This window comes from Tauraco erythrolophus, chromosome 6 (genome assembly GCF_009769465.1).
Source record: "Tauraco erythrolophus isolate bTauEry1 chromosome 6, bTauEry1.pri, whole genome shotgun sequence".
Classification (NCBI taxonomy): domain Eukaryota; kingdom Metazoa; phylum Chordata; class Aves; order Musophagiformes; family Musophagidae; genus Tauraco; species Tauraco erythrolophus.
Window position 1 is genome coordinate 28,555,725 of NC_141470.1, and position 23,515 is coordinate 28,579,239.

Here is a 23,515-nt window from a genome sequence, read left to right on the forward strand (position 1 = left end):
CATGCCCAGTATAAAAGTGAGGGTCAGCCAGAAAGAAGGGCTTTTGCGCTTTGGCTCTTTCGCCGCTTTTGCTCTTTTGCGCTTGCTGCGCTCTTGCTCTATTGCTCCCCGCCCCCCCCCCCTTCTTCCAGTACTCCCACTCTCGGAGTACTATCTCTCTCTCTCTCTCTGCCCCTCTCTATTTCGGGGCCTCGCGTTCGTCCGGGATTGCAGCTTCGGGACGAGACGGGCTTCGCATACGAGGAGGTGGTGAGCATCCACACTGCGTATTAAATCATCTGTATTAAATTGTTCTTAACCCACGGGTTTCCCGTTTTCTCCTTTAATTCTCTCCCTCATCCTGGGGGTGGGGGAGGGGGAGTGACCGGCTGCTTCATCTTCTGCTTCTGAGCTGTGTTGCTACCTCAGCTTGGCTTGTGCTTTGACAGGAGTTCTGCATAGATAATAAAAATTTGTCTGTGTTGTACCTAGATGGGTAGCTTGAGTGCATAACTAATTTAGCTTCTGATATTTTTTATCTTGTGGTAAGGTTTCTGTTATTCTGTCTTGTTGTATGAATTAGATAATATTATATGAATTGGATAAGAATAACAATTTGCATAGGCACTTTTGCTAATACGCTCTTTTTTCGAGTCATGGTAAAAAAATAAAAATCTCGGGTAACTCATTGTTCGTATTCTTCATTTGAGTTGCCTTGTTTCTAAGGCTGGAGCCTTTTTTGCAGGTTTTAATACTTAGTATTTCTCAAATGGGCTTGGTGAGAAAATGTTTAGCACTAGAATTTTTAGAAGGTGAGGCGTGTAAGTTTTAGTTCCTGAGCAGCCATTTTTACTGGCTTTTTCATGTGGCCCTTGATTGGAGGGAAGCAGAAGAAAAAGTGTGATTGGAAAGGCTAATTCAGAATTCTCAAGGAAAAGGAATGCTTCTGAATCAAAAAAACTTGTGGCATCTGAGGTGATTTAGGTGTGATGCTTTAAGAACTGTAGCAGTGATTGAAAAAGGAAGTTCAGTGTGTTACGTTCAATGAGATGTGGAATCTGCTACAGGGAAGAGTGATGTCTGGGGAAACTCGTTTTATGTGTCCTTTCAGCAGCGTGTATTTCAACATGTGTATTTCTGTGAAGATGACCTAGGCTCGCTATAATTATCTGGTTCAACAACTGGAAAAGTGACTAATGCTTTTACTGCAGTTTGCCTCCAAGGATAGACAAAGGAGAGTCTATTCTGATTTAAAAAAAAAAAAAAAAAAAAAGTAGGTCATACAAATTTTGGTTGAAGGACACTTTTTTTTCTTTCTCTTTTTTCTTTTCCGTCCCCCCTGGCAAGGGGACAAATTTAAGCAGCAGATTGGATTAAGTGCTTTGAAGTAATTTCAGAGGCCTGATTTTGTAATTCCAAGATGGGCGTGGAGGATAATTATGTTAAGGCAAATATTCTTTAAATTTTACGATAGCTGTTATTTTGTGAGCTACTAGGCTATAAACATGATTTGAGTAAATGACACAATCTGTAAATATGCAATGCTTCCAGTTTAAGAAAAAATAAATTCAATTCTTATTTGTGGATCACTCTCTGGTTCCCACCTGGACTCTGATGCTATCCTATTTTTTTAACTTTCAGTGAATTTGGTTCAAAAATCATCTCACTGAAGCCAATCATAAAAGTATTGCCAAAACTTTTCGAGTCTCGGGAAAAGGCAGTTCGAGATGAAGCCAAACTCCTTGCTGTGGAGATTTACCGTGGATAAGGGATGCTCTGAACCTCCATTGCAGAACATAAATTCTGTTCAGGTAGGCAAAAAGTAGCTCTGTATCCAAACATTTGAGAACACTTCCATACTCGTCCTCCTTGATCCTGTGGTGTTGTACATTCTTAAAGTCAAAGCTGGATTTTTTTTTTTCAGTACAACAATGTTATTTTTAGCTTCCTACCAAAACATTAGTTCCTCTTTGTTATTGTAAAAAAAAAAAAAAAAAAAAAAAAAAAAAAAATTATAATAAAAAAAATTATGGTGACAATGTTTTGTTGCTCTGAATGTGTGTGAAGTTGCAGGGGGAAGCATCGTACCAAAACTGGGGAGGGAATGAGAAGCAGAATGATATTTCTTGGAGACCTAACCCCAGGGCAAACAATTACCTTATAAAGATCCCTGCACTGAAAGTCTTCCAGTCAACCATTTCCATCTCAGTTTTCTTTTTTCCTGAAGTTTTTTGTTCTACATAGCCCTTTGGTCTTGTTCTGGTGGTGCTCAGGATGTGACTGTTCCACTTCAGGAAGTGGCGTTACATTATGATCGATAACTATGCTATTGCAGATGAAACATTCCATTATTTTAAAACTTTATAAATTATTTATGCATCCTTCCCTCCTATCCACTTGAGTTAATTGTGTACAGGTTGAAAGCGGTAACTTGCTGGAAAAAGGCATGGTTTAAAAAAAACCCAACAAACTGCCTCATCAAATGTAGCTCAAATGTTTGTTTATCTTCGTTTTAGTGTGTAACAACAGAATGGCTGTAAGAAAAGGATCTTCCTTCATGCTCAGCCATTTTTATTTTAAAACTTCTACAGAGGGGACCCACCATTCTGACTGTTCTACAGTTTGCTCTTATGTGAATGCTTGGCCTTGATGTTTTGTTGATGATATTCTGTTTTGTGGATGTTTCTGGTTAAAAGCTTCTGAACAGGGAATGTGAAGGGCAAGTCACTTTTTTCGGTGCAGAAAAAAACACTTGAAAGTAGTGCTGTCTTTGCTTTGAAATGGAAAAACTCCATTGCTTTCCATGAAGGGTTGCTTGTTGTGGGATATGTGATACAATGATTCTTTTCCCTTTTGGCAGCTAAAAGAACTGGAGGAAGAGTGGGTCAAAGTGTCCATCAACTGCTCCTAAGCAGACCAGGTTCCTGCGTTCCCAACAGGAGCTGAAAGCAAAATTTGAGCAGCAGCAGGCAGTTGGAGGAGATGCAGATGGAGGTAAACTATTAATCTCTGGATTCTACTGGAAAGTATACTCACTGCTACATACTTGTGAAAGAATCAATTAAATTGTAAAGGTGCTTTTACTCAAACTAGTGCAAAACACATGGGGTGCAGCACAGAACAAGAAAATGTGGCTGAGGCAAAAACTTTATATGAAGGAGTATCTGTCCTTTGGAATAGCAAGATCACAACTGTTTGATAGTGGTTTTTTTTAAACAATGAGCATTACATGATGCTGTAGTCAATTTTGTTTATCAGTCTGCTTATATTTTTCTCTCTTCTGGTTGCAGGTGATGATGAGGAAGAGGCGGTACCACAAGTAGATGCATATGAGTTGCTTGAAGCTGTAGAAATTCTTTCCAAGCTTCCCAAAGATTTCTATGAGAAAATAGTAAGCATAAACTTAAAATGCTACCAGTTAATTCTATGACATGTGGAGCTAATGAGTCTTAAGATTTACTGGCATTCTGCAACGTATGCTTACTGCTATGTGGGTAATACAGACTAGTGTAAGTAAAATATAGACTATCATAAAGAAGTCGCAAAATTTGATTTACCAGCAAGAAGGCTGTAATTTTAAGGACCTGAGATATATCCTGGGAAAGGACTATGTTTTCATAATTCATTGTAATTATTGATGTTAAACTGTAGAGACACTTTGGCTTTCTCAGGATAGAATTACGTTTTAAACCTATTATTTGTGACAAATATGCTTCTCTAGAACCGTTTTCACTTATAAATGAATGTAAATTATTTGCTCTGCAGGAAGCAAAAAGTGGCAAGAAAGGAAAGAAGCTCTAGAAGCTGTTGAACTGCTGGTGAAAATCCCAAATTAGAATCAGGAGACTATGCAGACTTGGTGAAGTTCTCAAAAAGGTGATAAATAAAACCCAGAGTGCATGTATGGTTTCATTTTTTTAAAATTTATTTGTATTATACTTTAAAAGTTACAGTTGAGAGAGAATACTCATGAGTAGAAAATTATTAGTTGGAACAGTGGTGGAAGTAACCCAACCTGTAGCCCACTGAGTAGTCTAAGAAATTCTTCCGAGCCTCTGAAACTTGGATTTTCAGTTTTTAACATTGGGGTTTGTGGGTTTTTTTTGATTGATTGTTGGGTTTTTTTTCTCTTCAGGTTGTTGGAAAGGATACAATGTTATGTTAGTTGCTTTGGCTGCCAAATGCCTTGCTGGACTAGCTGCTGGCCCTGCGAAAGAAATTGGACAGTATGCAGGGCATGTAAGTAAGAATATGTACCTTTTTCTGTTTTATTGATGCTGGACAACAGAAAATGCCTTGCCTTTTTTTTTTTTTTGCCCTGTCAACCTTGTTGTTTATGAAAGGTATTCTTCGTACAATTACAAATGCTTACCTACTCCTTTATGGAGTAAGCAGTGAAATTGCTGAGATCTTTCTGAGGTTTAAAAGGACCTTGTTTATTCACATTTAGCAACATGAAGCTTGCTATTGCAATAAATCTTGTGTACTAAGACAACTCTGAATTACTCTGCCATGAAATTAACTTTATTACAATACTTTGTCCTGGAGATAAACCCACAGAAATGCATTGTAGGCCACAGTGGGAAAAAATAGCTTCTAAATCTGAATTCTGCTTAGCAGCTCCATGATGTCTGTTTTAGGCTGATTGGTTTTTCTGAATGGTGGGGTTTTTGGTTTTGTTGTCTGGGTCTTGTGGGAGTTTTGTTTTGTATGCTTTAAATAGCCAAGCTACTGAGACTTTTGGTACCAAAATGTTCTGGTGGTCTAGCTTAATGCTCTTCTCTGTTCTCCTTTGCCACTGTTTTCATATCAACAGCTGGTATCAAGGAATATGGGGAAGCTTAACCAGTCTCTGGAAAGAAAGGGAACTTTTAATTAGTTGCAGTTATCTCATTTGTTTCTCAAGTCTCTATTGCTGTGTTTTTCAAGCTGCTCAATCAAATTTTTTTTCTTCTGCTAAGCAAGAGGGATGCAGGTAGAACTTAAAGACAGAGAATTGATGTGTCTGGCTGCTGGTAGTGTTAGTTTTTGTGATTATTGGAAAGTTACTGAATCTCACTGCTTCAGAAACATGCAGGTCTCCTGAACTTTAAACAAAAGTTTGGTCAAAGTCTGTTTTGTTCTGAAAGCTGTCTGCAGTCGTAAGAAGCATTCTCGCATCTGTTGACACTTGATTTGTGTTGTAAAGGTTTAACTCTCATAGCTACAGAGTTAGTATTGAAAAAGCCAAGCTTCAGAAATAAGGGCGTAGCTCCATGTTGGCCAAGCAAATGGCATTGAGAAGACAACTTTTTCAGTACTGTAATGGCAACTATGAATTGCATAATCTCAGCACTTATTTTACCAGTTCAGTTGATTTGTGTCCCTGCCATGGCAGGGGGGTTGGAACTAGATGATCTTTGAGGTCCCTTCCAACCCTAACCATTCTATGATTCTATGATTTGTTTGCTGGGTTTATTTACTAGTGAGGAAGATGTAGGCTTCTCCTGAGAGCAGACATTCGAAGTGTTATAAATAGAATTGTTGCTAGAATTGTGGGATTATTACACACTCTACTAATTAAATATAGAACTGTAATGTTACAGTCTACAGGCTTTGTTAAACAAGAGAGATTAAATCAAGCATAGAACCATACTACTCACTGTAATAGAGTGCATGTGGCCCATCTTCACCTCTGTTGGCTGCCTTTGGAGCCCTAGACTAACTTTTCTTCATTTCCTTCCTCTCTCACATAAGATACGGCTTCTAACTTCTAGTTAAAAAATATTAATTCTAGTTGTCAGCATTTTCTAAAACAGACTTAGTGATTTAAATATCTCCTTCCTATGACTTCGTTCTCCGTAGGGTTTAGGGGATGTCTAGCACCTGCAGTAGCATGTATGAGGGTCTTTATGGTGCCATTCTGTATTAATAGAAGGGTTTTTTTAGTGCTAAAGTGTTTGTGAACAGAGAATTTGCAAGTCGCAGCCCAGCAAAGGATACCAGCTTGAGTCTAGGTCGCGTGTCGCAAGGGGTTTGAGAACTCATAGCTTCTGAGTAGAAAGTATTATAGTGAAAAAGATATTTTGTATTATGCAAGAGCTTACAATTTCTGTAAGGCATCGACTGCTTCCAAACTATCACTACGTTATATTTATAAAATCTTGAAAATATCATACCTTCCACGGTTAAAGCTCAGCATGTTTCTGGCTCACTGACAAAAGCTCTTACTGTTACAGAGACCATACTTAAACAGAGCTGCTCTTTTTACTGACACATGAGAGTGTCTCCCCCCCACCTCCGTCTTTAATTTTTATTTATTATTTTATTTTCAGCAGTGACTGACTGATCAGATAGATTAGGTATAAATTGTGTGTAATTCCAGTATGGCCAGTTTAGTGTCAGCTGTGCTTTTTTCAAGGTGATAGATACAAAAATACTCCTTCAGGAAGGATTCAGGTTACTTTAGAGGCAGAGTCTTGTCAACTGTGGGTCAAATGAGGGCTTCTTAATGAGCCATACTGAATGTTGTCAAGAAGCTGGGAAAGAGAGGACAGGTTGTATACCTTATGGGATTCCTGTAGTGCAAGAGCACAGCACTCTGTGCTGTGAAATTGCTTAATTCCATTCTCTTGCTCTGTGTTCCAGACCAGTAGAGCCAGAGTATTCGTCTGTAATTATGTGAACTTGTATATCTGCCTTTTGTTCAGCTTTACTATGAAATTGCTCAAAAATCTGTATTTGTTAACAGATTGACTGGAATGAATTTAATATGGAGATCAACTAGAATAAACTAGTTCGTAGGCTGTTGTGTATCCTGGAGGGGTCAGCAGTGATGTTTGCATTATTTGCTTCTTGCAAGTAAAGAAATACCAGGGAGCACAGACTATCAGGCTTTCCAATTATATTAGTGAAGAGTGGACTGACTTTTTTTGTTTATTTTTCCCTTTTCCATAGGTTGTTCCAACAATCTTGGAGAAATTTAAAGAGAAGAAGCCTCAGGTAGTGCAGGCACTGCAGGAGGCCATTGATGCAATCTTTCTTACAGTAAGTGAGAGTGACAATTTTCCCGTTGTCTGAGAATTGGACTCTAATTTTGATTTGCCTTTCTCTTACTTTACTGAAGCTAATGACTTCTTTATCCAACACTGTAGACCACATTACAGAACATAAGTGAAGATGTGTTAGCAGTGAGGACAACAAAAACCCAACAATCAAGCAACAAACATCCTTTTCATTGGCAAGAAGCTTCCGTCACTGCACACCTTCTCCTCTGCCAAAAAGCCTGTTAAAACCTTTCTGTGCTGCGCTTCTCAAGGTAAAGCAGGAGGAGTTGGTACTTCTCTGACATAGATTTGAGCACTGTTGTTTTGAAGCATTGGATTGTTTTGGGGAGAAAGACCCTTCTGGTAGTGCAAGCACTAAAGAGTTCTTGTGTGCTGTGTAGCCATCAGAGTCAGTTCTGACTGATGTCAAACTGGAAGATGACTGTCAGTCATGGGAACAATTCAGTCTCCTTTTCTTTAGCTTCTCGGAAACTGAAGACTCACTGAGCTTACAATAAATAGATTAAGACAGTGATTTGCCAACTGTTAAACTTCTGGGGCACTGTTGCCACTTGCTTCTTGCAGATATCTCTACCAAGTTTTTGTTGGAATGCTACATTCCTTTACCATGAATAAAAGAACCATCATTGATAAAAAGAAACAGTAGACTTGATCAGTGCATAGGAAAACAGAAGTGAAAAACAAGCTTTTTCGATCTGCAGTGGAATATTAAGGGTTATTCTATAGTAGAGGAAGACTTTTAAAAAGGGGAGGGGAGTTTATACAGAAGATGATTTAAGAATCTGTTTAGATATGAGCTGCAACGTAATATGATACAAGTGTCTTTCTCTGCAGCATATCAACGATTTCTGCTCCTGAAGTAAGAGATGCAGGATTTGAAGCATTAGGCACTGCCTTGAAAGTAGCTGGAGAGAAAGCTGTTAATCCTTTTCTAGCAGATGTAGACAAACTAAAGCTTGATCGGGTGAGTTTGTTATCATAAATGTTGTGTCTAAAAATTAAAAATGCTCCATTTATCTATTTAAGATGCATCTTTGGCTAGAGAAAACTAAGAGCATGCTTTAGCTAATGACCTTCAGTGTAGATTTTTGAAAACTTGAAAAAAAAGTTTTTAATTAAAAGTTACTGATGTTGCAGGGCATCTGAAAATCTCTATTTCTTGCTAGATTATCAAACATCTTTTCTTTGGCTTCCACTACCTAAAATGCATTTGTATGTTAACATTGCACCTTTTCGTTCTTATGTAAAGTATCTGTTTGGCTTCAAGGCTGTATTATCTGTGAGGTGGATTTGTGGGGTTTAGTTTGGTGCTTTTGTGTTGGTCGTGGTTGTATGTGGGGTTTTGTTTGTTTTTTGAACACTTTGTTGTCTGAAACAAAGTTTAGGGCTTCAGGTCACAACCACATAGTCTAATTCTATATTACTAGACAGGATTTGATATTAAAGACTTAACTTTCCAACACAAAGTTTTCATACTTTTGCATAAGCTGACAGGTTTGTTGGTTGAATTATGATTTCATAATTTAAGGTGCTAAAAATTAGTCTTTAGAGCATCTATGAATATCAAGGGTAGTGTCAATGCTTTCTACGTGTATAAGTGCACTTCATTTTGAACTAGGAAAATTATTCTAGCAGTACAGTGATGGCTGATGCTATTGACTGGCTAACAGGAACACAAGATAACAAAATTTTGTGAACAACTTAAACTCTTCACGTTTTTTCCAGAGTAGTGAAGTTTGAGCCACTGCCGTTGAAGGGACACTGTACATCTAATTATGGTAGCTAAATAGCTGTTTTATTTTTTCCCTTTTTTTTTTTCCAACTGCTTGTCAGATTAAAGAGTGTGCTGAGAAGGTAGAACTGGTTTATGGTAAAAAGACAGGAGGAGGTGCTGAGAAAAAAGAAGGCAAGGCTGTTACTGGAAAGACCCCTGCTCTTTCAGGGACTGGTGGAGATAAAGAAACAAAAGATGCAGCAACCAAACCAGGACCACTGAAAAAAGCACCTGCTGTGAAGGTAAGAGATTGGCAAGAGACTGGCAATTACAGTTGTCTGTGATTGCATCGAATAGTTACTTACTGAAGATCAAAGGTGGCCTATTGAATGTCACCCACTGAGGAATTGCTGTCCTTCTGCAGGAGTGGGTGAGCCAAACAACAAAAAGAATCTGGGACTTTCTGAGAGTGTACTTGATAAAAATCTCAGTTTTTAATCATACAAACTGTCTTGTCACTTACTTATTAATACCAGATTTTGATATTGAAGTAATGATAGACCACTGAAGACGTTCAGAGGAGCCTCAGATGTTGCAACATTAATGTGCTCTGTGGTGATATAGTAATATTTGGATGTAGTCAATGTCTCCTCTTAGAACTAGCAAGGTTACTACTTAAGTGTTGAGTATTCTCTTCAGTGTTGTTTTTTACTTTGTTACCATAAATATTTTGAATCATTAGCCTGTATAACTTTAAAATTATTATTTGGATTTTAAAAATTGACTTAAGTAGCACTATAGGAGGTCTTTGTAATACCCTACTTGTTTCTCCAGGTGGGAAACCTGGAAGTGAATAGTAGAATGAATCATATTTTTAAAATCTTTTGATATTCTGGTAGCCTGGAAAAGACACACCAATAACAAGTTTAATAACTGATCAGTATCCATAGGAAAAATACATGGATTAATTCCTTATTCCCTGAACCTTCACAAATACATACGTTCTTTCCCTTTTCATCTTTTATTGTCTTGTGTGTCCTCTGTTACCGTACACGCTTTATAAAAACCGGTAGTCTGAAAGCAACATATGAATTAAATAAGCTCTAGTAGAAGACTATTCTTTGCCTGTAACTGTTACAGTACTAGAGACACATATTTTTTTTGACATTAGAATGTACAAGTATGGGAGAAACAGCAGTTCTTTAATATCTGATGAGCTAGACACCTATGTGGTCTTGGCTAACTTGTCAATTTCCTTTCTAGACTGGGGGCCCACCCAAGAAAGGCAAACCAGCTGCAGCTGCAGGTATGGGAGGTGCTGGGGCAAAAGGCAAGAAGGTCCTGAGACCAAAGAAGTATTTGAATCGGAGCTCTCAGTGAGTATTCTGCTGTTCTCTGAAATATGAATTTCCTCTATATAAGTAGCTTTGATTGATCAGTTCTTTGGCTACTGCAGAATTTTTGACTGAAGTTGGGATTTTTTTGTTAGGACCAGGGAAAGCAATACATTTAAATAAATGGAATTCATAACTGGTAAAACAGATGTTTGATGTATTCGGGTAAATACGCACCCGTTCTTCAGGCTTTTGTTGGTACGAGGCCACATAAGACTGTAAACAATAAATCATGCTAATATAATAGGATATATCATGTTGTCTCTGAACTAGGAACAGAAGGAAAAAGTAACGATATCTAAAGTAGCTTATATCTGATTTAGGATGCATGGTTTGCTGAAGTGTCGGTATTAAAAGCCTGATAATATAGTGTTCTGGAGTTTACATGAAATCTGAAGTAGGATACAGTAATAATTAACCAATGCAAGCTTATTCTGTGCTGTTCATATTAAGTTACACTTCAGGAAGATGATAGAATTCTGCATGTTAATTGAGCATCTGCTTATCATATTGATAGGGAACTAGGTAAACTAAACTATCCATAGGTCAAACAGTAACAAAAGCTGTTAAGCTTTGCCAGATGTATCTGCAAGGTTTTTTGGACTGTCAGTTGATCTTTAGTGTGTCACTTAGAATGGACGCTTTCTATTACGTATCCAATTTATGTTGCTAGGTTATACACTGGAAAGTGAGTATACACTTTCCCGAAGGTGATACAGACACCAGTGAAATGAGGGAAGTTTTTATTGGTTTTCATATACTAAATACTTTAATTCTTCATTTTGCTAAAATGGATGCAGAAGTGTCTCATCCCCTCCACCTTATCAATATCATTGCTGTGAATGTTTATTTAGACTTCATGCAAAATTTTATTGCAAATTTTAGGTTACCTGTGCTTGATTCTGTAAGTAGTGGCTACTCAGGATTATTTATGACTGTTTGCACAATTTATACTTTCAAGGATTACTGTTCTGTTGCAGTACAACTTAGCGGCTTCCAAAATTCATAAGGCCCCTAAACTGTAATCCATACAAATCTTTCACCTACAGGAGAAACTTTTTATATTTTGTAAACACACCACAGTACAAGGGTCGGTCCAGTATACTATCTGTCCTTAAGACTGCTGTCCCTTTCCAAAGGGATACAGTGGGGTGTTAACTTTATCATTGCCCAGAGGAGTTGTGGACGCTCCATTCCTGGAAGTTTTCAAGGCCAGATTGGATTAGGCTTTGAGCAACCTGGTGTAGGGGAGGTGGCCCTGCCTGTGGCAAGGGGTGTGGAACTAGATGATCTTTAACCATTCCATGATTCTAATCTGTCTGCAGATAGAAGTATGTGAAGAGGAAGCTGCCGCTGTCCTTCCAGCTTCTTGTATCCAGCAGTTGGACAGTAGTAACTGCAAAGAGAGGCTTGGCCAGCATGGAGGAATTTAAGAAGGTAAGTTTGTAGCAGCTGACAAGAAGAGAGGCAGGCAGGGAAAGACAAATAAAGCAATAATTTCTTCAGTTCTTTAGGCCTGGTAACTCTTGAGAAGACATACCAGTAGTAATGATATGTCAGCACTTCAGATGAATTAAACAATACTTGGAAAAAATAAGTGACTTACATGGTTTAAGCTCTTATTCCCATAATGGTAGTGGAGTAAGTCTTTTAGTTTGAATAGATAGTCACGCTTTTGTCAAAAATATTGTATGTGGATTGAGGATGCATAGAGGTCTTTTTAAGACACTGAGTACTTCTAAAGCTTAGTCTCAAAATAGCTACGTTTAAACAAAAAATCTTGCAATCATGAGCAAAACCAGTAGGAAGTAAGTCCCTGCTGATTGCATGTTAGGCAGAAATTGATAATATACTAAAATTCAGCTGGCGAATAGTTGATGTTTGAAGCTTACACAATACCGGCACTTTTCACAGCTGGTGGTGAGTGCTTCATGTATCCGTCATAAGACCTTTGAGAGTTCACATTTAAAAAGGCATCAACTGTAGGTGTACAAATAGTTCATACTGCTACACCGCTACAGTTGTGACTGAGTTTTAATATTTTAGTGGGAAAGGAGACTAACTCAAATTACGAAATGGTGACTGGCTGTTCTGAAAGGCTGCTGCAGAAGCCAGCTTTACTCAAAGGTAAGATTTTACATTTTCAGTGGAATGGATAAACCTAAACAACTAAACCCGGTAATTTAGATGACGTCAGGCTTAATCTCTGCTGTATAGTCAGCATTCCCAATCTGAAAATGCATAGTATGGTTCATCTTAAAAAAACACACAAACAACACCCCACAAAAACAACAAAACATAAAACCCCAACAAACCACCCAAACTTGAGAGTTGTGGGTTTTATTTGTTGTTTCTAGTGAAGCGTTTAAATTCCCAGGGCTGGAGTGTCCAACAGTGCTTGTGAGGACACTTGGTTTAAAGACATACAAAGTATAGCAATGTGAATGCTGTAGCTTAGATGTTGGCTCAGTACCTGTAAAATGGACTCCTTGTAAAAGTCGGTCCTTATAGTAAGGCTCTTCAGGTGAGTTCTTATGCTGAGAATCTCTGCGATTTAGTTCAGTATTAAGAAAAATACAGATAGGACAGTTGAGGTAACTTCTGTTTGTTTTGGGTTTGTATCACTTGTAACTCACTGGCTAACTTCCGTGGTTTATCCTTTAGGCTGTTGAACTTATGGAAAGAAGTGAAATGCCTTGCCAGCTCTAGTAAGAATACTGGCCAAGAAACCTGGTTGAGAGGAAACAAATTTTCAGGTATATGCTATCCTTCAGTAACTCACAGTCCATTTTTTCTTACTTATTGTAAGCTGTGTTTCCAACTGAAAGGCTGTAGCACCGTGACCACAGTTGTATCTATAGTCAATGAGAATAAAAACTCTGAAATTAAATTTTATTTCTGCTGATGATTGAGACTTAGGCAACATTTGAAGATATCTAGATGTATATGTATGTGTGTACATGTGTGAAGATATGTGTATGTATGTATATATCAGGTAGAATGGCTGCCCAGTATTATTGATTGTGGCATATATACCTATAGATATAAAAAATATGTATTTGTGTATATACACATAATTTGTGTGTATAATCACACAAATTCATATATATAGGAAGGTGTATTAAACATGCATTTGTGTACACAAATGTTTTGTGTGAACATGTTTTATATATTAAAATGTATGTATCCATTTTGTGTGTGTATAATAAAATATGTATTTATGTGTATGCATTTGTGTTTACCCAAAAATACTATATATTTTTTAATATATCTATGAGTATATAAAAATACATAGAATAAAAACCTTGGTCTAAAATACTTAAAGACTTGAGTTACTTCCTTGCTGTTATGGACATTTCAGGTGATGCAGATGAAACTGCATATAGTTGCCTTGATTGCACAGAAGGGAAACTTCTCCAAAACTTCAGCACAGGTTGTGCTGAATGGTCTTGTAGACAAGGTTTGGTGATGTGAAATGTGGAAGTAATGCACAAGAAGCCATGACAGCAATAGCCAGAGGCATGTCAGTTGCCATGGACTGCTGAGCAGGTGAGTGAACAGCAAAGATATTCTTCCAGTAAAAAAAAGAGAAGTATTATGTGGGGTGTTATTTCAGTCTGAGGAGTAAATCCTGTATCTTTGATTTTTCTCAATTCCCTGAAAGTGATTTATTTGCTCTGAAGATACCTCCTAAGGCAGAAGTTAAATACAAGTTCCTCCAAAAGAGAAAATAACAAGTAGTAAATTAGTACTTTGCTGAAATATTGCCAAAGCAGGTACACATTCATAATAAAGGTATTTCTGACTGCCTTTAAGTACTTCAGGAACTTCTGGTTGACTTCAGTTGCAATCGTATCCTCCTACAGTGACCACGACAAATTTTTCCTTCTATGTTACCCCAGTTGTTTCTGTTTACTTGCAATGCCCTGGGGTTTTTTTTGCATGTGTCCTTGCTCCTTTATTACAGTGCTTTGTCATCTGGTTTGCCAGTGAAAATTTACACTTAACTCTCTTCTATTCCAGGTTGTGCTAGGCTTTTCTCTCAAAAGAATCCTAAAAACCAGTCAGAAACTTTGAACTGGCTTTCAAATGCAATTAAAGAGTTTGGCTTTTCTGGGTATGTCTTTTAAGTAAATTGCGAAGAGAAACCTAAGTGGGAGTGTTCTAATCTAGGACTAAGACTCTGTTCTTCGCTGTTAAATTGGACTGATGAGGTTGACTGCAAGTGCATCTGAACTTCAGTTCCTTAAACTCCGATGCTAGCTCTGTCAGGTGCTCTTCTAGCTCTAAACATGTAATGAAGTATCTGACATACTAGTAGTATAAGATACTATTAAACAACTAAGTGGTTTCTTCACTTGGCCTTTTCTGAAGAGCATTCTACTTAAAGTTTTTATACTGAAGGAGTGAGCTGGACCAGGAGCTGTGGTATCACATGTCTGTTATTCCTGTTCTATTCGGATACACCTGCACTCAAGTGAGACTATATTTTATAGTTTAAAGAAAAAAAAAAACCAACCTGGCAGTCTACAGAAGAGTGTACATACCGGCATATTATTGTCCTCCTTGGGAGAGATTTGGAGGCTGATAACAGGATGAACATTGATCGAGCCTGGAAAATAAACTCTCTTCTTCAGTAATTCTCCAAAAAGTATGCATTTCCAGCAGGATAATCTCTGCGTAGATATGATACTAGAACAGCAGTGTTTGAGGTTGCACAAGGAAGCTTCTGTGATTGCCTGTTTTCCTCTTCTGCGGAATTCAGGGCTAGTATAGAAGATTCAATAATCTAAACCTTCCTTTCTTTCGCTGGTAAATTTTTTTTGCTGGAAGATCCTGAGACATACTGGGGGGGAAAAACCCAACATACACACACTTCACCCTTATGTAGCCGTGTGTCAGATGCTTAAAATGATTCTAGACTCATCCCTCAGGATTTCAGTCCTAACAATCACGTGGATGATGTAGTTTAGGATTTCAGCTGCAATAACAGCAGTCTTTATGATACAAGTGATCTTATGTTTACTGTATTGATTGTCATAGTAGGCTATTCCCCAAGCTGATCTCTTTCAGTAGTTATTTAAACAGCTTACATCTACACTGTACCTGTGATATTTTATAAGTGCCAGTATCTTCTGCTTGTAAGTTAGTTGTATGAACCTGTCTCAGTGTGGTTTTTTCTTTAGCATATTGTGATGATTTTTTTTTCTTGTTGGTGTTTCCTGTGTTGCATTTTCCTTATGGGAGATGTCTTTTTCCCACAGACTGAATGTCAAGCTTCATCCGTAATGTGAAGACAGCTCTTGCTGCAACTAACCAGTGAGTGAATTTAGAATTTAATCCTGAATTATATCGACCCTTAATTTGAAGACTGAGTGGTCTTGTGCTCTTCTGGCAGGCTGTAAGGACTTCTGCCATACCTTACTGGGAGTCATGTATCTTTATGGGGACCTCCTTTGCGAATGTTTTTTTGAAGTGAGAAGCCAGCCTTCTCTCCCAGATAGATGCAGAAATGAAAAGTTATGAAGCGTAGCTCTCTTACTACCAAGTGTCACTAAAACTACTTGAAAACTTCGGTAGCTGAAATCTCTAGTAGTATGGTGGTCTAGCCTGTGTTTTTGTAAAGTGGACTGGGTTTTTGAAGACAGCTCACCAAAGCAGCTGCAAACTCATTATGCCTAGCTATGTCAATAGTCACTTTTTCATTACAAACTTCAAATGTCATTGATTTTGTTTGAGTAGCATAATGTTTTAGAAGTCTTCTGTCCTGAGACAGTGCATGCGTATCATGCAAGTGTGTTTTATTTTTCATGTAAAATGAAAAACTCTAAAACAGCTGTTTCTGATTTTGTGTTGCTTGCAGATGCAAGGGCAGACAGCACAGCCCCAACTCGTGGCATTTCCAGGCACAGTGGGCAGGTGGGGATGATGGTGAGGAAGAGGAACAGGAGGATGTTGGAATGATGTTGTGGATCTCTTGCCAAGAACAGATATTGGGTAGGTTTGGATTCTGCAACCTGAAGATATACTTCACTGCAATTCAAAACCTGGTGTATATAAACACTTTCTAAGCAGAAATCTGTGGTGTTAAAGCACTCTAATACTGAAAGACATAACTAAGAAAATAGGCTTTTTACTTTTTTTTTCTCTTACAGTGATAAGATCACAGCTGAACTAGTGTCTAAGATTGGGGACAAAAACTGGAAGATCAGAAAGGAAGGTCTAGATGAAGTGACAAGCATAATAATTGACGCTAAGTTCATACAGCCAAACATAGGAGAACTTCCAGCTGCTTTGAAGAGTCGTCTCAATGACTCCAATAAAATCTTGGTACGTTATTCAAAATCCCGTTTCAGCTGTTTCCAGCTTAGAACTGAAGACAAACTATTCATGATTTCTGAACCTTGCTTATTACTCATCTGTTAATGAGTCATGAAAGCAACCAGTTGAAAAAGTGAACTGCATATTTCTAGATCATATGTTTGCCTATTTTATAAATACTTGCCTTTGTCTTTGCATTTAAAAAAAAAAGCCTTCAAAAAAAAAGGAAAATCTACCTCTACTGTGAATGTAATGTAAGCAAATCTTAAAACAACAAACAAACAACAAAAAAACCTCAACAACAAGAACAAAAACCACAACAAGCCAACCAACCAAAAACCCCCTGAATTAAGTTTGAATAATTGTTTGGCTTGTGACAAAAGTGAAGTATGCCTTGTTTGAAGGTATTTTTAGTTGAACTGTAATTTACTCAAAATATAGAAGTAGTTTTTATCTGTGTGGTAAATTTGAAGTCTGGAATAGATATCATTGAGCAGGCATTCTAAAGTAAAAGCCTAGGGGTACAGCAGTGTTGCTTCCCCCCGTATGACTTGGAGTGCTGCGTATATGGTTGTAATAGTATTTTATTCAAAGCCTTTTTGTTTATGTGCAGGTGCAACAAACACTGAGCATTCTTCAGCAGCTAGCAACAGCAATGGGCCCCAGTATCAAACAGCATGTGAAAAATTTGGGCATTCCTGTCATTACAGTCCTAGGGGACAGTAAGGTAGGAGACTCATCAAGATCTCTTTCGTTTTTGCTGCTCATTATCTGAACTATGCCTAAAATAACTATTGCTGTTGGACTTGCTTTTGAGAGGTGGATGGTAGTTAAAACTTTGGAAGCTTACAAGTTTTTTTTAAAGATTATTGCCTAAAAGACAACTTGTTATCCAAATACTCGGCACTGGTGAGGCCGCACCTGGAATATTGTGTCCAGTTTTGGGGCCCCTCGCTTTAAGAGAGATATTGAGCTCCTGGAGCGAGTCAAAGAAGGGCGACCTAAACTGGTCAAGGGGCTGGAAAATAAAATTATGAGGAGCGGCTGAGGGAGTTGGGGCTGTTAGCCTGGAGAAGAGGAGGCTGAGGGGAGACCTGATTATAGCCTACAATACTTGAGAAAGGATGGTAGGTAGGGAGGTAGGGGAAGGGCTCGTTACATTAGTGTTGGGTGGATAGAACAAGAAGGAAAGGGGTATAAGCTTAGTCAGCGGCAGATTCAGGTGGATGTTAGGGAAGTATTCTTCTCTTGAAAGGGTGTCAGCCACTGGAATAGGCTGCTCAGGGACGGTGGTTGAGTCCCCATCCCTGGATGTGTTTAAGAATAGGGTGGATGACTACTTAGCGATATGGTTTAATGGGAATTAGGGACGGTTGGACTGGGATGATCTCTAAGGTCTTTTCCAACCTAGAAATCTCTGAAATCTATGATGTGTGCCTGAATAAATGTTCTGCTTGAGATGTATTCTCCTGCTTGTAAATAATCCAGTCAGTGTCATAGTTCAGCTTTTAAATGAATATGGTGACTGTATGCATACTTCTAATCCTGAAAATACGCTATGTTAGATGCTAATCAGGTTGGCTTGGTAAAGTTGCTTGTAGAACTTTTGTTCTTGTAGCACATGAATGTGGATTCCATGCATGTTGTGTCACTGTGTAGGAGACATTTGAACTGTAGGTAGAAACAGGACACTCATAACTGACACTGAAACTTGTATAATGTCAATGTCAAACTTGTCAAGATGCTACGTCAAAATCAAAGCTAGGACCATAGGAAAGAGATATTTGAAGCAATGGAGGAAAGGAGGCTTGGGAAGATGCAGTGTCTTGTGCCAGAAGTCATAGGTAGTTTATCAGAGAAAGTGGATCTACCTGTCTTAAGCAATGGAAGGACCAGAACTGGTCTAGGGCTAGATAAAAACTCTTGGTTCAAATTGCTTTCTCAAGAGTCTTAAAGTAACTGAGATTTTGCGTGATTAAATTGGATTCTTCTTTTATTCACAAATTATCTTGGGGAAACAGCAAGCTCCCTTCAGTTCCAAGTACATGGTTTAAGGATAAGACCAACTGTGATCAACTTGTACTGTTACTAAAATGCATAATACTAGTATTACTTATAAGCACTGTAATGCTGACAGAGGATTGTGTACACATTCAAACATTGTTACAGTAGTAACTTTTTTGATGTGCTGCAAGATTTGCCCATTTTAGTCAATTGCTAGAGTTTTTGAAAGTGAGGAGGATCCTTTTGGCCCCCACTTTGAAATGTTGATAGTGGACCTGCTGAAGAGTTGAGTAAAATCAACACCTTGTAGCATGAGTGAAAACAAATGAAGTTTGAGGAATAGGAACCAAGGCCTTGTCAGAGAGGCTGATCAGCAGCCTCTCTGCAGCACATGATTTATTTATTTTCCTTGATGAGGTTAAGATGGGACGAGTTATTTGCAAGGATACTCGCTTCTTTTTTAGATACGTACCTGGATGTTACCTTTGCATTTAAATTTTATTCAAACTAGAGCTAAATGACTCAATATGTATTATCAGTTTGCCTCAGAAATTCAGCCTACAGGAGAGAGCCATATCTATGTAGTCATGTCTATACTGATAACGTTTTGAAGAACCACGACTGTTAAGTATTCCATGACTTCTTGTAACTTCACATAGCTGCTTCATAAAAAGGGTGCTGTTCTAAATATTGCTTGGAAAAAAAACACTAAAGATGGAAATTGGTAGGAGCTAGAGGACTCCCCTGTTGCTGACTTGACTTTTGCTCATGTGTATCCTAAAAAGTAGTGCCCTAATAACAGGCTCCATAACCCACTTGCCTTGATTTATGCGTGTGCTAAATCTATTTTAAGTATTATATAGATCATTAACCTTATTTAGCTTGTTTGAGAGTTAGGAGACTCCCAAAATTCTCATCAATGAATGATGGCAGGTACAAAGTGCTTTTAAAGATACCCTTGTTCTTCTTTAAACTTATTTTTTTAAAATGATGGTAGATAAGGATAGTGTCCGATTTGGTTGATTTCTGCAGCTGATACCATCAGTAAAACTAAAGCCCACTGAATCTTAGACTTTTCAAGCAATGAATAAACATAGGGATTTCAAGCCTGTGAAATAGCTTTTTCCTTTCATGGGAAGGATGAATCTATTACCTCTTTATTGTAATCTTCTGACCTCTCTTTAGGATTTTCTTAAGTCTTGTTCTTGCTACAGAATAACGTTCGTGCTGCTGCACTAGCAACCGTGAATGCCTGGGCCTGAACAAACTGGCATGAAAGAGTGGTTGGAAGGAGAAGACCTGTCTGAGGAGCTCAAAAAAGAAATCCTTTTCTAAGGCAAGAGGTAAACTTCTGTTAAGTAAACTTCTCGTGTGTGTGTCTAATCAAAATAACCTTACTGCTATCGGACTAGGTTTGTCTATGCAGACTGAATGACTCGATGCTACTGTTACCTGAGTAAACAAGTAGCTGTGTCTTCATAAGGATGTAAAATTGTTAAACCTCAAAAGGCTCATAACGAGCTTTCTTCTTGCATGATAGCTGTCATTCAGATTTCAGTACCTCCAGAAAGAAACTTTTGTCTGTCTTGATCAGCATTTTAAGAGCTAGTGTGTTTTCCCCTCGATTAACCACTCGGTGATGAAGACCAGAACTGATGTGGAAGCATTAGTATGTTTGAGGTTTGATAAAGTGCAGCCGATACTCTGATGTACTTTCAAAATGAAAAAAACAGCCGTGCCAGTCTTAAGATCCCAGGCTTCAAGTTTTAAGATAGCTGTGTATTAACATGCTGTAGTTAATTTTTTACAAAATTTTGAATTGACGTGAAAGTTGATGTTGGTAAGACTATTTGTCTGAACCAAGGTTGGGGTGGGTTTTTTCTACTACATAGACGTTTGCGAAGAACTAATATTCAGGCCTTTTGTGACTGACAGAGCACTGTGAACACTTCCTCAAAAGCTTTTATTTTACCAACTTTCAGCTTCTTGGGTGGTTGGCTGAGAAGTTGCCTACCCTCCGTTCTGTTCCTTCTGACTACTCTTGTGCTGTGCCTCACCTGTACTCCTGCCTTGAAGATCGAAATGGGGATGTGCGTAAAAAGGCACAGGATGCCCTGCCATTCTTTATGATGCATCTTGGCTTTGAGAAGATGGCAAAGCCACCGGCAAGCTGAAGGTATTTCCGACACTAAAATTAGATAATGTGACCTCAAATGAGTGGATATTAACAAGTCACACTCATAATCTCTTGATAAGCTGTTTTGAGTCATGTAAGCTTGTCTGCATTGAATATTTTTAGGGGACCTGAAAATAGTATTACGAGGTTGTGAGTTAGAGCTTTCTCTCTTTCAGAAAGACTAAAACCACTACAGGTTTATCACTAAAGGAGCTCAACGTTTATTCACTCTGCTTTTTCTTGTTTGCTTGTTGCACTTTTTTCTTTTTTTTTTTTTTTTTTTTCTTTTCTGTTCTCTAGCCAACTTCCAAAGACCAAGTACTGGCCATGCTTGAGAAAGCCAAAGCCAACATGCCAGCCAAACCAGCTCCTCCTGCTAAAGGATCTTCCGGAGTGGTAGGGGGAGCAGCTCCAGCCAAATTCCAGCCTGCATCAGGTAACCTCTCTTACGTTCTGGGAAACGACTAAGGAAAGGATGCTATTTGAAGCTTTTTGACATGCCAGAGGAAGACACATACTTAGGAGGAAAGGAATTCAGTGTAGTTAAAGTTAGAAATAGCTGTGTGATCTAGTGAGTTCTGTCTGCGGTTCTGGTCTTACTTGCAGTTGCGTCAAGTTTCAGTGTAGGAGGATTTTTCCTTTCCACATGACCATTTTTCAGCTGCTCTTTGAAAATATCTACTTGGTATTGAAGCTGAAATCCATGGACTAGAGGGTGGGGTTTTTGGTAATACTAATCTGATTTTAACATAACACTTTTAAAAATATTTTCACATCTATTTTTGTTTGGACTATTTCCTCGATATAGTTCACTTTGGGGCTTCCAGAACGCTTGTGTTGACGCAAAAGAGAGGGTAACAGGATTAGGGGACAAGCGATTTGAAGACATATTGTGATCCTAATTATGAAAACTTGTATGCCAGCATGGAATTAAGGAACTCTTTATGCATCTAAAATCCTCAGATCTCTGTGTGATAAGCGTATTGTATCCATGAGCATTTTTTCTTCTGCCATAAGAATGGAAAACTGTACTGACTTAAAATAGGCTTGTTGCTAGTTTGAAATGTTTCTATTGTTTCTCCAGCACTTGCTGAAGATTCAGGATCCAATACCATGGAATCCAAGCCTGATCCCAAAAAAGCAAAAGCAGGAGGAGCTTCCTCTAAAGCTAAGGTATGTGGATTTCATTTTGTGTAAAATCAGTTCTATGACGTTACTAGCTGTTTGTTAATATATTTTAGGTAGAAGAGTGTAGCCGTTGCTAGGGATTGCTTTTACTGAGAATCTTTGTTTGTCTGGGTTCTGAAATGACAAGTGTTCCCATATCACTTACTTAATTTGTCATTGCGTGTTTAATTCTTAGTCTGTGTTGTCAAAAATGCAGTCTTGTGAGCAGCTCAGTCTATGTTATAAATCTGCTTGGCTTCCTTGATCTCATTCTGTTGAGAATTCATTCTTTCGATTGCAGTTCCAATGTTACGCTTTGAACAGTAATTTTGAACCCATGTATCAGAATAAATTCATCTCTCCTTTACAGCATGAAGGGTAAAATGTTCTCAGTCACAAATGCAAAAAAGGAAGGAAGATGCTTAAATGCATAATAATCTCAATGATTACATTTGAATTTGTGGTTAGGTTTTTCTATTGTTTTGTGTTACAGTAATTTTTTTGCTATTAACTTTGGAGTTTGTCCTGTGTGTGTAACTGAAAAAAATACCAAATTGTTCTACAGTCCCGTTACCTCCATTGCCTAAAGTAGTGCTGTAATGAGAACATTTGATGTAGGTCCAGATTCGTAGCAGGAATGAACAGAAGAAACCTTGAAGGGTGTTGTAGATTTGCCTAAGTTCATGTGTTCTTCCGTCAAAACTCTGATGCTAGAGTCAATGCCCTTCCTGTGAACGCCGTTAAAAGGTTTGAGATGGTAAATAGCTGTCTAACGACAAAACCTTTTCTGTGGCTTATTTACAGCAGTCAGATGTTAATAGCAGTATGTCCAAGGGCAATACCAGCCTGACCAAAGCTAATACAAACCTCAGCAAGGGCAGTACCAGTCTGACAAAAAGCAAATCTATCAAACAGGTACCACATTGGGTTTTAGGGATGCGTGTGGATGACTAGCGCACTGATTGAGAGTGACGTGTTGTGTTTCACAGGGTACTACTGCACACACTGCCATGGGTGTTGCTTCCACATCAGCAGAGCACATACTTTTAAAATTCTAGCCAGCGTTGTTCTTCCAGCTTTTCCTCTGGCTCTTGTATACATGGGCAGCATGAGGTTGGCTGATATCTAGTGCTTACAGTTGCTGGGACTGAGGCATATATGTCTTGTGTTGCCTGTTAATACCTTGCTTTTTCAGGGTGTACAGGGGAAGAAAGTGCTAAGCAAGCCCAATTTGAAGGAAGATGATGATAAATCAGGTCCTATTTTTATCATAGTCCCAAATGGGAAAGAACAGAGGATGAAAGATGAGAAGGGTCTGAAGGTGAGAAAAATCTGAATATATTCACAAGTTTTGAAGGAGTGTAATTTTAACGCATTCTTTCTGGGTTTTGATTTAGAAGCAAACATGCTATGGCATGAGAGTGCTAATCTCTGTCCATTGCTTGGATTGATTATCTGGTTCTTCAGTTGACTTTCACAGGCCAATATCTGGTTTACTGTGGTGTTTCTCTTCTGATTTTCCAGATATTGTGCATTCATACACTCTCATGAAAGCCCTTTGTAAGGCCCATAAAAGGCCTTTCTACAGCTTTCAAGAGATGGTCTTCAGTTGTGAAGTATCATCAAGTTTTTACCTGAAAACAGTCAACTAATTTCAGAGTTGTAGGATACATTGGGAATGCTTTAATACACTTAACATTGAACAGCCTCTCTA

At 38.3% G+C, this 23,515-nt stretch overlaps 1 protein-coding gene across 1 annotated transcript in view; it reads left to right on the forward strand.

Moving 5' to 3' along the window:
* Window positions 1–23,515, forward strand: part of CKAP5 (cytoskeleton associated protein 5) — a 54,915-nt gene that overhangs the window by 16,397 nt on the left and 15,003 nt on the right. The window contains 46 exon segments of the mRNA XM_086613596.1: window positions 1,621–1,736; window positions 1,739–1,756; window positions 1,759–1,790; window positions 2,840–2,875; window positions 2,877–2,973; window positions 3,270–3,374; window positions 3,745–3,798; window positions 3,801–3,855; window positions 3,927–3,931; window positions 4,115–4,218; window positions 6,916–7,005; window positions 7,113–7,149; window positions 7,152–7,276; window positions 7,860–7,871; window positions 7,873–7,989; window positions 8,859–9,041; window positions 10,003–10,072; window positions 10,075–10,115; window positions 11,459–11,542; window positions 11,544–11,570; window positions 12,798–12,834; window positions 12,837–12,889; window positions 13,495–13,596; window positions 13,598–13,648; window positions 13,650–13,693; window positions 14,167–14,250; window positions 15,398–15,409; window positions 15,411–15,456; window positions 15,532–15,547; window positions 15,550–15,576; window positions 15,579–15,617; window positions 15,620–15,662; window positions 16,004–16,044; window positions 16,047–16,088; window positions 16,091–16,130; window positions 16,289–16,463; window positions 17,068–17,181; window positions 19,673–19,717; window positions 19,719–19,776; window positions 19,779–19,801; window positions 20,441–20,609; window positions 20,612–20,634; window positions 20,935–21,070; window positions 21,719–21,807; window positions 22,606–22,716; window positions 22,997–23,122. Of these exon segments, the coding sequence (XP_086469722.1) occupies window positions 1,621–1,736; window positions 1,739–1,756; window positions 1,759–1,790; window positions 2,840–2,875; window positions 2,877–2,973; window positions 3,270–3,374; window positions 3,745–3,798; window positions 3,801–3,855; window positions 3,927–3,931; window positions 4,115–4,218; window positions 6,916–7,005; window positions 7,113–7,149; window positions 7,152–7,276; window positions 7,860–7,871; window positions 7,873–7,989; window positions 8,859–9,041; window positions 10,003–10,072; window positions 10,075–10,115; window positions 11,459–11,542; window positions 11,544–11,570; window positions 12,798–12,834; window positions 12,837–12,889; window positions 13,495–13,596; window positions 13,598–13,648; window positions 13,650–13,693; window positions 14,167–14,250; window positions 15,398–15,409; window positions 15,411–15,456; window positions 15,532–15,547; window positions 15,550–15,576; window positions 15,579–15,617; window positions 15,620–15,662; window positions 16,004–16,044; window positions 16,047–16,088; window positions 16,091–16,130; window positions 16,289–16,463; window positions 17,068–17,181; window positions 19,673–19,717; window positions 19,719–19,776; window positions 19,779–19,801; window positions 20,441–20,609; window positions 20,612–20,634; window positions 20,935–21,070; window positions 21,719–21,807; window positions 22,606–22,716; window positions 22,997–23,122 (3,154 nt within the window).